This window comes from Colobus angolensis, unplaced genomic scaffold, assembly GCF_000951035.1.
Source record: "Colobus angolensis palliatus isolate OR3802 unplaced genomic scaffold, Cang.pa_1.0 Scaffold119, whole genome shotgun sequence".
Taxonomy (NCBI): domain Eukaryota; kingdom Metazoa; phylum Chordata; class Mammalia; order Primates; family Cercopithecidae; genus Colobus; species Colobus angolensis.
In genome coordinates this window covers 941,548-955,613 of record NW_012113030.1, presented here as the reverse complement: position 1 = coordinate 955,613, position 14,066 = coordinate 941,548, and the positions used below count along the sequence as shown (strand labels likewise).

The following is a 14,066-nucleotide window of genomic DNA, read 5'->3' as shown; positions in this document are numbered from 1 at the left end:
CCATTATTCATCCACCCAGCTTTAATTAATAACTTGTTTGAACTGTAGACTTACTGAGAAACATGTATAACTATAGGTGGATAGATGATTAATTACCACACATTTTGGAGTATCTCTGTCACTTAGATGTTGAGTTATTTGCATTGCTAATTAATTATTTAGAATGGCTTTTAAATGAAACTCTATGCTCCAAGTTTAAGCAGTGGTATAAATTACTTGGGAAATGTTTTGGATTTTGTCAGTATTACCTATTAAAAGACAAAATACACAGTGAAGTGATTATGATATTGTGTCTCTCTCTCTTTTTTTTGTATTTTAGAGAGCAGCTGCTAGTTTAGTATCCAGAGAAGAAAGCAAAAATGATAATGCTGATAAAGCAGACAGAACTACAGAACCCGAACAGTCTCATTCCAATACAAGCACTCTCACGGAGCGAGAACCTAGCTCATCTAGTCTCTGTAGTATTGATGAAGAACATCTCACAGACATTGAAATAGTTCGCAGAGTTTTTTCTTCTAAAAGAAGTAATGTAAACTTTGTGACAGAGATATTTCGTCAGGTAACATACCTCTCAGTATTTTTAATTTATAAGGGAGGCTTTTATCTTTAATATTAAACATACTGATTTTTAGCTGGGAACAGTAGTGTGTACCTTTAGCTGTAGTTGTTCAGGAGGCAGAGGTGGGAGAATCGTTTGAGCCCAGGAATTTGAGGGCACTTTGAACAACATGCAGAGATTGCATCTCTTAAGAAAGGAAAGGAAAGGAGAGGGGAGGAGAGGGGAGGGGAGGGGATTACTGATTATTAGCTATTTAAAATTTATTCTTCATGTAGATTTTTTAAGTTTATACTAGTTTATAAAATGTATCTCTAATCCTTTAGTATTTTCTATTTATATATTTTAGTTTGTGATACTTTTAATAATTACTTTTCCACTTATACTCCTCCTGTTACCAGAATAATTTTTAAAATTACTCATTATAGATTGAAACTCTTCTATCATTTGATTAATAAACTGTAGTAAAATTATTTTATCTCCCACTCTCTCATCAGTAAATGGTTTATGATTATAGGAAGGGAGGTTTTTATTGCTTTTACCCTCAAGGCTTAGTTTTGTCCTCTAAGGCATTCTGAAGTCAAAGTTGATTAAGACAGATATTTCTTAGGGAAAATATAGAAAAAAAGGGAAAATAAAAGAACAAAAAGCTATTTCACATGAAGAGAGCTAGAAATCCCTAAGTGCACGTTCTCAAATATGTAGAAATTTTGTGGAAAAGAAACCTTATGAAAACTACCATTTGCTGTTGATGGCAAAGGCACTTAACTTTTACAGGTAAACAACATTGAGTTTTGCAGCTGAGGGGGATCATTCAGGTGTCTCAGCAAGTAAGTGGTAGATCTTCGACTATGAAATGCCCACTGGTTCCCATGTCAGTGCTCTTTATTCAGTGCCACACTGCGTTCACATGCCAGGGAGCTCTCTAGGCAAAGCAAATACTCGTGATCTCCCACACATATTTATTGATGTGTAAAACAAAGCATGAGACAGCATTAGTCTTGTCAGCCTAAATTAAAGAAACAAACTTGTTTTCATTTTTTGTCCTGCGTTGGCAGTGGTTCTAGCCAGATTTAAGGTTTGTGTTAACAGAATATATAACAATTGGGAAAGGAAAGATATTTGACAAATTATGTTGGAATACTTGTGGGGAATTTTAAAGCTTATAGAACTATTCAGCCTTTCCAGTTGTTGAGTCAGTTTAAATAAGTTTATTTTTCTAGGCATTTGCTTATTGTGTTTGTTTTCGAATTTGTTGACAAAGCTCATCACATCCTCTTATAATCCTTTTAACCTCTAAAGCATTTATATTCATATTCCTCCTTTTCATTCCCATCAGTGCAGTATTTAATTGCTTGGTAATTTTTTAATTTTTTTGCAGAGTGGGGTCTGGCTATGTTGTCCAGGCTGGTCTTGAACTCCTGGCCTCAAGCTATCCTCCTGCCTTGGCCTCCCAAAGTGCTGGGATTACAGACATGAGCCACTGTGCCTGGCCCTATCCCTTGTTTGTTTCTCTCTCTTTCTTTTTTTGGATGGTGATTCTTGCCAGAGATTTGTCAGTTTTATTATTTTCTTTCTGTCTTTTTCTATCTTTTTCCCCGAGACCCCATTCCTTTTCCTTTAGTGGTTATCGTATAAGTTTTAACATGTATACTTCACTTTTCAAGTTCTAAAGTTTTTTTTTTAACCCTCTTCCTAATCAATACAAGGACCTTAGAACCCTACTAGTCTGATTTTTCCCCCCAACATCTATATTAAGTAATTTAGTTCTGTTTTTTGTGTTGGTGTATATTTGTTATGTAATTGCCACTTTATTTTATCATGATTTCTTCCCTTTCAGATCTTCTATTTAGAATCACTTTCCTCTGCTTGAAGTTCATCATTTAGAAATTACTTTAGTGGATGTATGTTGGTATCAAACACTTTTAATTTTATGGTTTTCCCAACTTTATTGAGGTATACCCAACAAATAAAAATTGCATATATTTAAGGTGTACATTGTGATGTTTTGATACACCTATACATTACGGATGATTACTACAATCAATCTGGTTAACATAATCATGGCCTTACGTAGATAAAATTTCATTTGCTTATATATGGTAAGAACACTTAGGATAAAATCTTCTAGCAAATTTCAAGTGTAAAATACAGGATTATTAACTATAGTCACCATGCTAGATATCCAGAACCTGTTTATCCCACATAACTGAACCTTTGTACATTTTGATCAGCATCTCCCATTTTGCCTACTGCTCGGCCCTTAGTCACTCCTTTCTACTCTGTTTTTATAAGTTTGATTTTTTAGATTGCACATGTGAGATTATACAAAAAATTGTCTTTCTGTGTCTAGCTTATTTATTTCACTTAGCATAATGTCTGCTGGGTTAGTCCATGTTGTTGCAAATGGTGGGATTTCCCTCTTTTTGTTTTTTTGAAACAGGGCCTTACTCCATTTCCCAGGCTGTAGTACAGTGGTGTGATCACAGCTCACTGCTCAAGTGATACTTATGCCTCAGCCTCCTGAGTAGCTGGGACTACAGGTGCAGACCACGATGCCTACCTAATTTTAAAAAATTATTTTGTAGAGAGGGGTTCTCACTGTATCGCCCAGGCTGATCTCTTAAGTCCCTGCCTCAAGCAATGCTCTCACGTCGGCCTCCCAACGTGCTGGGATTGAAGGCATGAGCCACTGTGCCTGGCCCTAGGATTTTCTGCTTTTTTTTTTTTTTTGAGATGGAATCTCGCGCTGTCTCCCAGGCTGGAGTATGGTGGCACTATCTTGGCTTACTGCAAGCTCCACCTCCCGGGTTCAAGTAGTTCTCATGCCTCAGCCTCCTGGGTAGCTGGGATTACAGGCATGCGCCGCCACGTCCGGCTAATTTTTGTATTTTTAGTAGAGACGGGATTTCACCATATTGGTCAGGCTGGTCTCGAACTCCTCACCTCATGATCTGCCCATCTTGGCCTCCCAAAGTGCTGGGATTACAGGTGTGAGCCACTGTGCCCGGCCAGATTTTCTGCTTTTTGAAGGCTGGATAATACTGTGTGTGTGTGTGTGTGTGTGTGTGTGTGTGTGTGTGTGTGTGTGTATTTCTGGCTCTCTGCTCTGTTCCATTGCTCTATATATCTGTTTTTAATGCTGGTACCATACTGTTTTGATTACTGTTTTGTAATGTATTTTGAAATCAAGACATGTGGGTACCTCCTGCTTTGTTCTCCTTGCTCAAGATTATTCCAGGTCTTTTGTTGCTTCTCCATAGAGGAATTAACTGCTGATTTATGAACTTGAGTATTCTGGTTTCTTTGACAGTTATTTCTCATTATAAATTTATAAATTATCACTGGTTTTATAAACCAGTTTTTAGCTATGGCTAATATCAGTTTTTCCTCACAATTCATATTTAGCAATATGTTGGCAAAATAATATTTTGGAATCTGCCAGGATGTAGGTCTCTGGTGTGTAGTAAATTCAAGCCACTAGGATGTAGTCTGACAATTTGTATAATATTTTAGCTCTGGAGGATATTAACTTAAGGTTATTAAATTTTGTTTTTCAGTGTTTTAGATTGACAGCAAAATTGAGTGGGAAGTACATACTAATTTTTTAAAACAGGTTAATTTTTCTGTATCTTAGAATTTCTTTGGGATCGTTTTAACTATTTTAATGTTTTAAATTTTATTTTGAATGTTTTTAAGGAAGGCTGAGCTGTTGCTACAACTGTAAAATAAATATTCTTAAAGCAGGCAGTGATGATCAAAATCTTACCATTTGACCATTAAGCTGCTAGAATATGAGAGTGATAATTTAGGAATGAGTTGATTAAAGAAAGTAACAAATAAAGTAGTTTACTAAGGAATTAATAATAGCAAATAAACAAAAGGATTAACAAATAACAATAAATATTCTGTTGGTATTGCACGTTAACTTTTCATCATCTTGGGAGCTGACTTTTTTGCTGGTTTCATTCAGATAAAATAAGTTCATTTGACCACATGATTATTATTTAATACACCTACTGATATCTCTAGAATAGAAAGTGGCAGATTTTAGGTAAGGGTTTTGTGATTTTTAAGGTTGATATTAGCAGGTAGTGTCATAAAAAAATAATAAAAAGTAAAAACAATTTAAATCTTTTTTTTTTTTTTTGAGATGGAGTCTCGTTCTTGTTGCCCAGGATGGAGTGTAGTGGTGTGACCTCAGTTCACTGCAACCTCTGCCTCTCAGGTTCAAGCGATTCTCCTGCCTCAGCCTCCCGAGTATTTGGTATTACAGGCATGTGCCACCGTGCCTGGCTAATTTTGTATTTTTAGTAGAGACAGGGTTTCTCCATGTTGGTCAGGCTGGTCTTGAACTCCCGCCCTCAGGTGATCCGCCTGCCTTGGCCTCCCAAAGTGCTGGGATTACAGGCATGAGCCACTGCACCCGGCAGCAATTTAATTCTATTTGCACCTAAAAAGTAAAGTAAAAATATTAACCCATAAACACAAACACACACAAGGAAAAGACTTTGGGTGATGAGATTAAGAGTATTTTTGCTGTTTTACTTTTCCATGTCTGGATTGTGTAAATCTTTTTCTATGAAAATGTGTATTTGTGATGAGGAAAATATTTATATTTTTTTAAGATCCCAGAAAATCCCAGAAGAAAAGAATAATTGTGAGATTTTTCTTTTAAATTTTGTCTTATTGTTAGACTATAGAACTTGATGATATGTAAAATGAAATATACAAGCCTTAACTTTTTTCTTTGAATGCTTGGAAAAGGTGAGGTACCTTATTACATATGATTTTTTATTAGATTTTGGAGGCAAATTTAATTTTTATTTTAAAGTCAAAATCTATTTTAAAAGTAATAGTTCTCAAAAAGACAATGATGACTGGGTGTGGTGGTGTGTGCCTATAGTTCAAGCTACTCAGGAGGCAGAGACAGGAGAATCGCTTGAGGCCAGGAGTTCAGTCTAGCCTGGGCAACGTAGCGAGATCCTGTCCCTAAAATAATAAAAAATTTAAAAGCCACAATAATGTAAGTTGCAAAAAAGTGCAACTTATGAAAAGTTGTATTTACATTGACCTTTGTAAGAGCTCAATTATTTCAGGAAGCAAGGAATATCACCATTCTGAGTAATACAATTTTAACCCATCTTTATTTCTTTTACTTGAAGTCAGTTCCTGTCTACCACAAACATTCCTGTATCACTGTGCAAATAATTTGGAGACAACAGGCTTTTTATGACAATGAATTGGTTAACTTTTAAAAGTTGTTTTTTATCTCACATTTTATAATAAGATAGAAATACATGTACAGCAGGTCTTTTAGAAACATTGTTTAACTATAATGTTGATGGCAAAAAAAAAAAAAGATTCCCAGCAGGGGCCACTGTGTGGAGTTTGCATGTTCTCTCCATGTCTGTGTGGGTTTTCTCTAGGTACTACAGTTTCCTTCCATATCCCAAAGCTGTGCGCATTAGGTGAATTGGTGTATCTAAATGGTTTCAGTCTGGATGAGTGTTGGGGTGTATGTGATTGCACCCCACAATGGAATGGCATCCTGTCCAGGGCTGGGTTCCTGTCTTGTCCCTGAGCTGCTGGGATACACTGGCCACCAGTGACCCTGAATTAGAATATTTGGGTAATTAATTGTCTTACTTTAAATCTTTCTTAAATGTACATATAGCTCACATTTATTTCAGTGTTTAATATTGTAAGTGTTTTGGTCTCTATTTAGAAGTTTGGTGATTTTTTTTTTTTTTTTACTAGAAATATTCCATAGGAACTTAACTCTTAATGGCAAAATGAGTTGTGTTATATGTCATTGTTTTGCTTAAAGTTGCAGTTTCCAAGAATCCATGATGTGATGTCAAAAACATTACTCCTTTAGTGGTTTGTGGCAAAGGAAAAAGTTTCATTATCTTGATTCTCCTTTTTTTCCCTAGGCATTTTTATTACCCATTTGTGAAGCAGCAGCTATGAGAAAAGTGGTAAAAGTATATCAAGAATGGATCCAACAAGAGGAAAAACCTTTGTTCATGCAAGAGCCTGAAGAAATTGTGATCACTTCTTCAGACCTCCCTTGCATTGAAAATGTCACAGACCATGATATTTCAATGGAAGAAGGAGAAAAAAGAGAAGAGGTAAAGTTATAATATTTATATATTTTAGTGTTAGTCCAATAGATTAAGACTTTTGCAGAAACATAATAAATGGGTTAACACAAATATACTTATTAAATGGGAAGATAAATATGTCTTTCCATATATTTTATAACAATTTAGGTAATATAACAGTAGTCATCTCAGTACTGTGGAGGAAAGCCCTGTGATACCACAACTTTTAAAAATTAATACTGAGGTTGTATACTGATTCTTTAAGCCATTGTCTAGATAAAAATTTCATACTTTTATAAAGGTATAATATTTCAAACTGTGATACTACATGAAAGTGGATTTTAAAATACATACTTTTGGGGGGGGTTATTACCAAACCACAATTCCTCCTTCCCTGGAAGGAGTAACTGTTTAGGAGTGGCTACCCAGCACAAGCCATAATGTTTGTGCTCCCTCCTTGGAATCTTTTGCACTAGAGCTGATTTCAGAATGTGAAACTTCTTGACTTGGTAAAGTAAGTTATTTTGTGATAAGAAAGACTAGAGTTTCCTCACAGCGGGGAAACGATGAGGAAAGAGAGAGTAGTAGAGGTGGCATTTGGGTCCCTGGTTCCATTTATTCCTTTGGTTGTTCAACCTTTGTGACAGGTCAGGCTCTCCAACAGCAGATGCTAAGATGGAGTTAGGAGTGCAGAAAGTTTATTGAAAGCGATTTATCTGTTTTGTCTGATTTGCCTTTCACCATAAAGTTGTCTGCAATTGATACATACCTTGCTAAATCTAGATAGGAACGATTGAGTAATGTTTATTCACTTTAGTGGTTAATCTAACCTCATCAGTGGAACTTAGGATACTTATGTATGAATGAATAGGCCAATTCTGTAGGGATTTGATGAGCCTGAGCATTTGTGTGTGTGTATATATGTGTATATGTATATATACACACATACGTAGAGCACCCTCCCCCCTTCTAAGAAAGGGAAAAATGTAACTGAGAAATATAATTGAAGTAAATAAAATTAACCATATAAATTATGAAATAATATCTACAGTCCTAATTCTTACACAGCAATGAAAAATATCAAATTTATTGATATTTTTATGCTAGAAAATAAACCTATGAGTTTAAAAAGAATTTGCTTTCCCCGACTTTTTTAGTCATGATGTGCCATATATAATGAGCCTACCCCACATCATTTACTATAAATGATGGATAATATAAGCTATCTACATGTATAATTGAAAAACAAACAATGGAAGGAATGAAGGGAGAGAGGAAAGGGTAGATTGGTGGTGTTAGGTGTGCTGTGTAGGTTTGTTCTATTTGTTACTCAAGTACTGTAACCAGCACTGACTGCCATTAGAGATGTAGTTTTTCAAAGTGACAGCAACTCTTGCAAATGGTGTGGACCAAACCCAAAAGGTATAATGTATTGGTTTACATTTCTGATACACTGAATATATAAGGGAGTCATTTAAATTTTTAGTGTTACAGTTATAAAGTGGAATTATGTTATAAATTCAGATAATTGTAAATGGATTTTTAATTTTATTTTTTATTACTACTATTTTGAAACAAGGTTTTCCTCTGTCGCCCTGGCTGGAATGCAGTGGCGTGATCTCAGCTCACTGTAACCTCCACCTTCCGGGCTCAAACCATCATCAGCCTCAGCCACCCGAGTAGCTGGGACTACAAGCACTCGCCACCACGCCTGGCTAATTTTTTTGTATTTTTAGTAGAGACAGGGTTTCACCATGTTTCCGAGCTGGTCTTGAACTCCTGAGCTTAAGTGACCTGCCCACCTCAGCCTCCCAAAGTGCTGAGGATGACAGGTGGGAGCCACAGCACTGACCTAAATAGACTTTTAAAATTCTCATAGCATCTGTGAGACATTTGAAAGACATACAGAATACAAGACAGTTTCTTTTTGTGTGTGTGTAGGACTGTCATGTGCTATGGAGGATGCTTTGCATTCTCTGTCCTATTTCATTAAATTCCAGTGGTATCTTTTTCTTCTTGTGACAAGAAAACACTCATAAATTTCAAACTACCATACAAAGCTTTTGGTTGCCCACATTGAGAACAAGTGTTGGAGGTAGAAACATGAGCAGACATTATTTCTGCCTTCACATAACTTCTGGTTTAGCCGGAAGACAAGCATACAAAGTAAGTATTATAAGACAGTGTTACTGCTATGATCCTAGAGCATGAAAAAGAGAATACCTAACTCTGCTTGGGGAAATCAGGGAATGCTTTATGGAAAAGGTAGTATAAGATAAAAGAACAGGTAGGCAAATGGGAAAGGTGACACACAGTGTGAATAGCATCTACAAATGTATGAAAAACCTTGAAAATATTTCTATTTGGCTGCAGCGTAGAGTAGATGAGACAGAACAGCAGGAAATATGAGATAGAGAGAATTAGATTCTGTTCAGTAACTTGTATGCCATGTTAGTAGATTTTAATTACATTCTAGAAACTGGAAAGCCTTTGAAGGGTTTTGAATAAGAGAGTAGCATGAATAGTTACATACTTCAGAAGGTCATACCAGGCCCAGAATGGAGGATAGATTGTAGGTCAGTCTGTAGGCCAGGAGACCAGTTAGGAAGGATTAGCAAAGTTCGAAAGTGAGATGATAAGTACCTGATCTAGGACAGTAGTAGTTGCAGTGGAAATATAAAGGGAGAGGACAGATATATTAGTGTCTTTGAGGAATGGGGAGGTGTCGCAAGTTTTTCTTTTGCAACCGGAGTAGTTGCTATTCACACATGGATGGGAATTTTAAACAGCTCAAGTTTGGTGATGGCTAAGGCAGCTAGAAGGATTGGGTTGGCAGGAATGGGGAGAATCTGATTAATAAACTTATTTTTAAATATCTTAAGTTTGAGATGCTTGTGGGTCATTCAGGAAGAGCTCTTCAGAAGACATTTGATTACAGGGACGTGGAGCTTAAGAGAAAGGCTAGACTAGACCATGGCATGTTGTATTGGCTACTCAGGGCAGGGTTCCAGTACTGTTTCTGGTAATGGCAGAGCTGTTTGTATTGGACTAAACCTCTTGCATGTTACAAACCCTGTACAAAATATTTTTGTAAACCTTAACTCGTTAAAGATATTGGTAAGTGACAAGAAGGAAAAAACTGGAGGGACACTTTAAAAAGAGAACTACAGAGTAGCATTTCTGTTTGTGCTTTTTAACTGAGGGAACTCCCTTGTCTCTAAGACTTGTTACAGCTAAAATGCAAGCAGAAAGCTGTAGTCTCAGTGATTTGAAGTTTCAGTATTCTTTGAATAATAAGAATTTTAGTACTCCTAAGTAGGATAAACATAAGCCATTTTCTTTGTCATTTATTTGGATTCTGACATTTAATTTAGAACAGAATTCATCTTTTTACAAAGCTGTAGGTAGTATAATCCCATTCTTGAATGTGTGAGAGTGTGAAAGGGAGGTTTATACATTAGACCTATAGGAGAATACTCTCTGGAATGATATAATCTCTGCCTGCTCATTATAGTTTTTTGTTGTTGTTGTTGTTGTTGTTTTACTTTATATTTTTGTCATTGAGAATCCTTGTTTACAGTGAATATACATTGTTTTTGGAATTGGATAAGACATCATCTATTTTGAGAGAAAGAAACCTGTTTAGCAGTGGGACCTAATAATTTCATTTACTTTTTCAACTTAACTGACTAGTTGCAGCATTCTTATTAATGAAATATTAAAAACTTGTTATTTTGCTTCAGGAAAATGGGACCAATACTGCTGATCTTGTTCGAAATTCCAGTTGGGCAAAAAATGGCTCCTACCAAGATGCTCTTCATAACGCCTCTGAAGAAGCCACAGAACAAAACATACGAGCTGGTACCCAGGCAGTTTTGCAGGTGGATCATTTTATGGCTATTTTTTAAAATAAAATAATCATTAAATATTTCAGTTCAGTATTTCAGTATACTTTTCACAATATCATAAATTCACCACCTACATTTATCACTATGCCATATTATTTTTATTTTTTCCTTTCATCACTTAATATATATGTATTAATAAACATTACATATTATTCTAGAGAATTTTAAATGTTATATAAATTATGTCATGACATACTGTGATCTGCAACTGATTTTTTTATTAGCCATTCTGTTTATGAGATTTGTTGTTACTATACAGCCATAATTCATTTTAACTATTTTGTGGTATTGTAGTTTATTTCACATTTTACTTATTCATTTTTCTGTTGATAGTCTTTTGTTTCCAGTTTTCACTATTCCAAATAGTACTACAGTGAACTTTTTTTTTTTTTTTTTTGAGATGTAGTTTTCACTCTTGTTGCCCAGGCTAGAGTGCAATGATGCAATCTCAGCCCACTGCAACCTCTGCCTCCTGGGTTCAAATGATTCTCCTGCCTCAGCCTCCCAAGTAGCTGGGATTAAAGGCGTGTGCCACTGTGCTTGGCTAATTTTTGTATTTTTAGTGGAGATGAGGTTTTACCATGTTGGCCAGCCTAGTGTTGAACCTCCTGACCTCAGGTGATCCACCCACCTGAGCCTCACAAAGTGCTGGGATTATAGGTGTGAGCCACTGCACCTGGCTGTGAATATTCTTTTTCTTTGAGATGGAGTTTCACTGTTGTTGTCCAGATTGGAGTGCAATGGCACGATCTCGGCTCACTGCAATCTCTGCCTCCTGGGTTCAAGCAATTCTCCTGCCTCAGCCTCCCAAGAAGCTGGGATTATAGGTGCCCACCACCATGCCTGGCTAATTTTTTTGTATTTTCGGTAGAGGTGGGGTTTCATCATATTGGCCAGTCTGGTCTCAAACTCCTGACCTCAGGTAATCCACCCACCTTGGCCTCCCAAAGTGCTGCGATTATAGGCGTGAGCCACCGCGCTCGGCTGTGAACATTCTTATACATGTATTTTTATATGCATCTGGGAAAATTTCCCTAGGGTATATACCAAAAGTGGAATTACTGAGTTGTAGGATGTGTACATTAATAACTTTAATATTATCGCCCAATTGTTCTCCACTTTGTCAGAATAATTTATATTCCCTCTAGTAGTGTTTGGGAGTTCTCATTTCCTTATGTTCTCCCTCTTACTTGTACTGTCAGATTTAAATTTTTTGCTAGTCCTTTACATGTGAAATATTGTCTCATTTTTAAAAAAGGTTTGTGTTTTTCCATTTTAATTTGCTTTTCCTTCATCAGTACTGAATTTGAGCATCTTTTCTTATCTATGAATTCATATGCTTTTCCATTATTTTGGGTGTTGGTCTTAATGGTTTTTGGAGTTCATTATATTCATTCACTTTTTTTTTTGAGATGGAGCCTCACTCTTGTCATCCAGGCTAGAGTGCAGTGGCGCAATCTCGGCTCACTGCAACCTCTGCCTCCCAGGTTCAAGCAATTCTCCTGCCTCAGCCTCCTGAGTAGCTGGGATTACAGGCATGCACCATCATGCCTGACTAACTTTTGTATTTTTAGTAGAGATGGGTTTTTGCCGTGTTGGCCAGGCTGGTCTTAAACTCCTGACCTCAAGTGATCTGGCTGCCTCAGCCTCCCAAAGTGTTGGGATTACAGGCGTGAGCCACTGTGCCTGGCCAGTCATTCACTTTTTAAATCAAACTGTCCTTGTCAAGACCACATGTGACCTCTACATTGTTAAATCAGATGTACATTTTTTCAGTCCTAATCCTACTTGATTTATCAGAAGCATTTACAGAGTAGATCATTCCCTCCCCATTGAAATGCTTCTTTGCTTGGCCTCCAGAATAGCGTATCTTCCTGTTTGTTCTCACTTCATTGTCCACTTCTTAAAGCAGATTCTTTCACTGATTTTTCTGTAAAGCCCTGACCTTTTCATGTTGAAGTGCCCAGGAATCAGTTCTTAGATCTCTTATTCTCTTGTCTCATCCATATAGATAGCTTTAAATATCACCTATATGCTACAGCTTCAGATTTTTTAAGTAGTCTAGGATCTCTCATCTGAACTCTATGAATCCTTAACTAAAATATTCAGATATCAAGTTGTCATTTTCACTTGGCTATCTAATAAGTATCTCAAATTTGAGACCTTTTCCTGCAGTCTTCCTTGTTTCATTTATTGGCAACTCTGTTTTCCATTTACTTTAACGTTTGTCTAATTTAACGACAAATCCTGTCTGCTCTCCCTTCATAATGTGCATGGAATCTGACTACTGCTCAGCACACACACTACGTCTTGTGTCTAAGTCTGTACAATCTTTCATCTGTAATATTGCGGTAAGTTTCTAATTAGTCTCCCTGCTTCTGCCCTGCGCACCTGTCACTCTGGTCTGACCAGAGGGATCCTGTAAAATGTAAGTCAGATTATGTCATTTTTCTGCTCAGAACCCTCCAGTGGCTTTCCATTATCACTAGGCAGCAATGCAAAAGTCTTTATAATGGTCTATAAGGCTTTATATCATTGCTCCTCAGAGTGTGGTCCATAGACAAGGGCTGGCCCACAGCGTAACTGCAAAACTGAGAGTAAAAGTTTAGAAATGAAATAATTTAATATCTCTTGATTCTGTTAAAAAGTTTGCATTTGAATTTTGTCTTACTCTTTTTTCATTTCTTTTTTTCTATTCATTTTTCCCCCAGTTGATAGTCTTTATTTTTATTTTTTATTCTTCCATAGGTTATTAGGGTACCAGTGGTATTTGGTTACATGAGAAAGTTCTTTAGTGGTGATATGAGATTTTGGTGCACCTATCACCCGAGCAGTATACACTGCACCCTATTTGCAGTCTTTTATCCCTTGCCCCCTCCCACCCTTCCTGCAAGTCCCCAAAGTCCATTGTATCATTCTTTTGCCTTTGTGTCCTCATAGCTTAGTTCCCACATATCAGTGAGAACATACGATGTTTGGTTTTCTATTCCTGAGTTGCTTCACTTAGAATAATAGTCTCCAATCTCATCCAGGTTGCTGCAAATGCCATTAATTCATTCCTTTTTATGGCTGAGGTAGTATTCCATTGTCTATATGTACCACAGTGTCTTTATCTACTCATTGATTGATGGGCATTTGGGTTGGTTCCACAATTGCAATTGTGAGTTGTGCTGCTATAAACTTGTGTGCTAAAAACTTGTGTGTATCACAAGTGTAAGTTTGTGTGCTATAAACTTGTGTGTTGCTATAAACTTGTTTTCATATAATGACTTGTTTTCCTCTGGGTAGAGGAAATCCCACTACCGAGTAGTGGGATTGCTGGATCAAAATGGTAGTTCTACTTTTAGTTCTTTAAGGAATCTCCACATTGTTTTCCATAGTGGCTGTACTAGTTTACATTCCCACCAACAATGTAAAAGTGTTCCCTGATCACCACATCCATGCCAACATCTACTGTTTTTTGATTTTTTCTTTTTATTATGGCCATTCTTGCAG

General features: G+C 36.6%; 1 protein-coding gene across 6 annotated transcripts in view; it reads left to right on the top strand.

The window, feature by feature from the left end:
• The window catches only part of RALGAPA1 (Ral GTPase activating protein, alpha subunit 1 (catalytic)), a 281,300-nt gene that overhangs the window by 61,234 nt on the left and 206,000 nt on the right, over positions 1-14,066 (top strand). For all 6 annotated transcript variants that reach the window (XM_011925953.1, XM_011925962.1, XM_011925949.1 and 3 more), the window contains 3 exons: positions 320-559; positions 6,493-6,690; positions 10,407-10,544. In XM_011925953.1, coding sequence (XP_011781343.1) covers positions 320-559; positions 6,493-6,690; positions 10,407-10,544 — 576 coding nt within the window. The remainder of the gene's footprint in view (positions 1-319; positions 560-6,492; positions 6,691-10,406; positions 10,545-14,066) is intronic.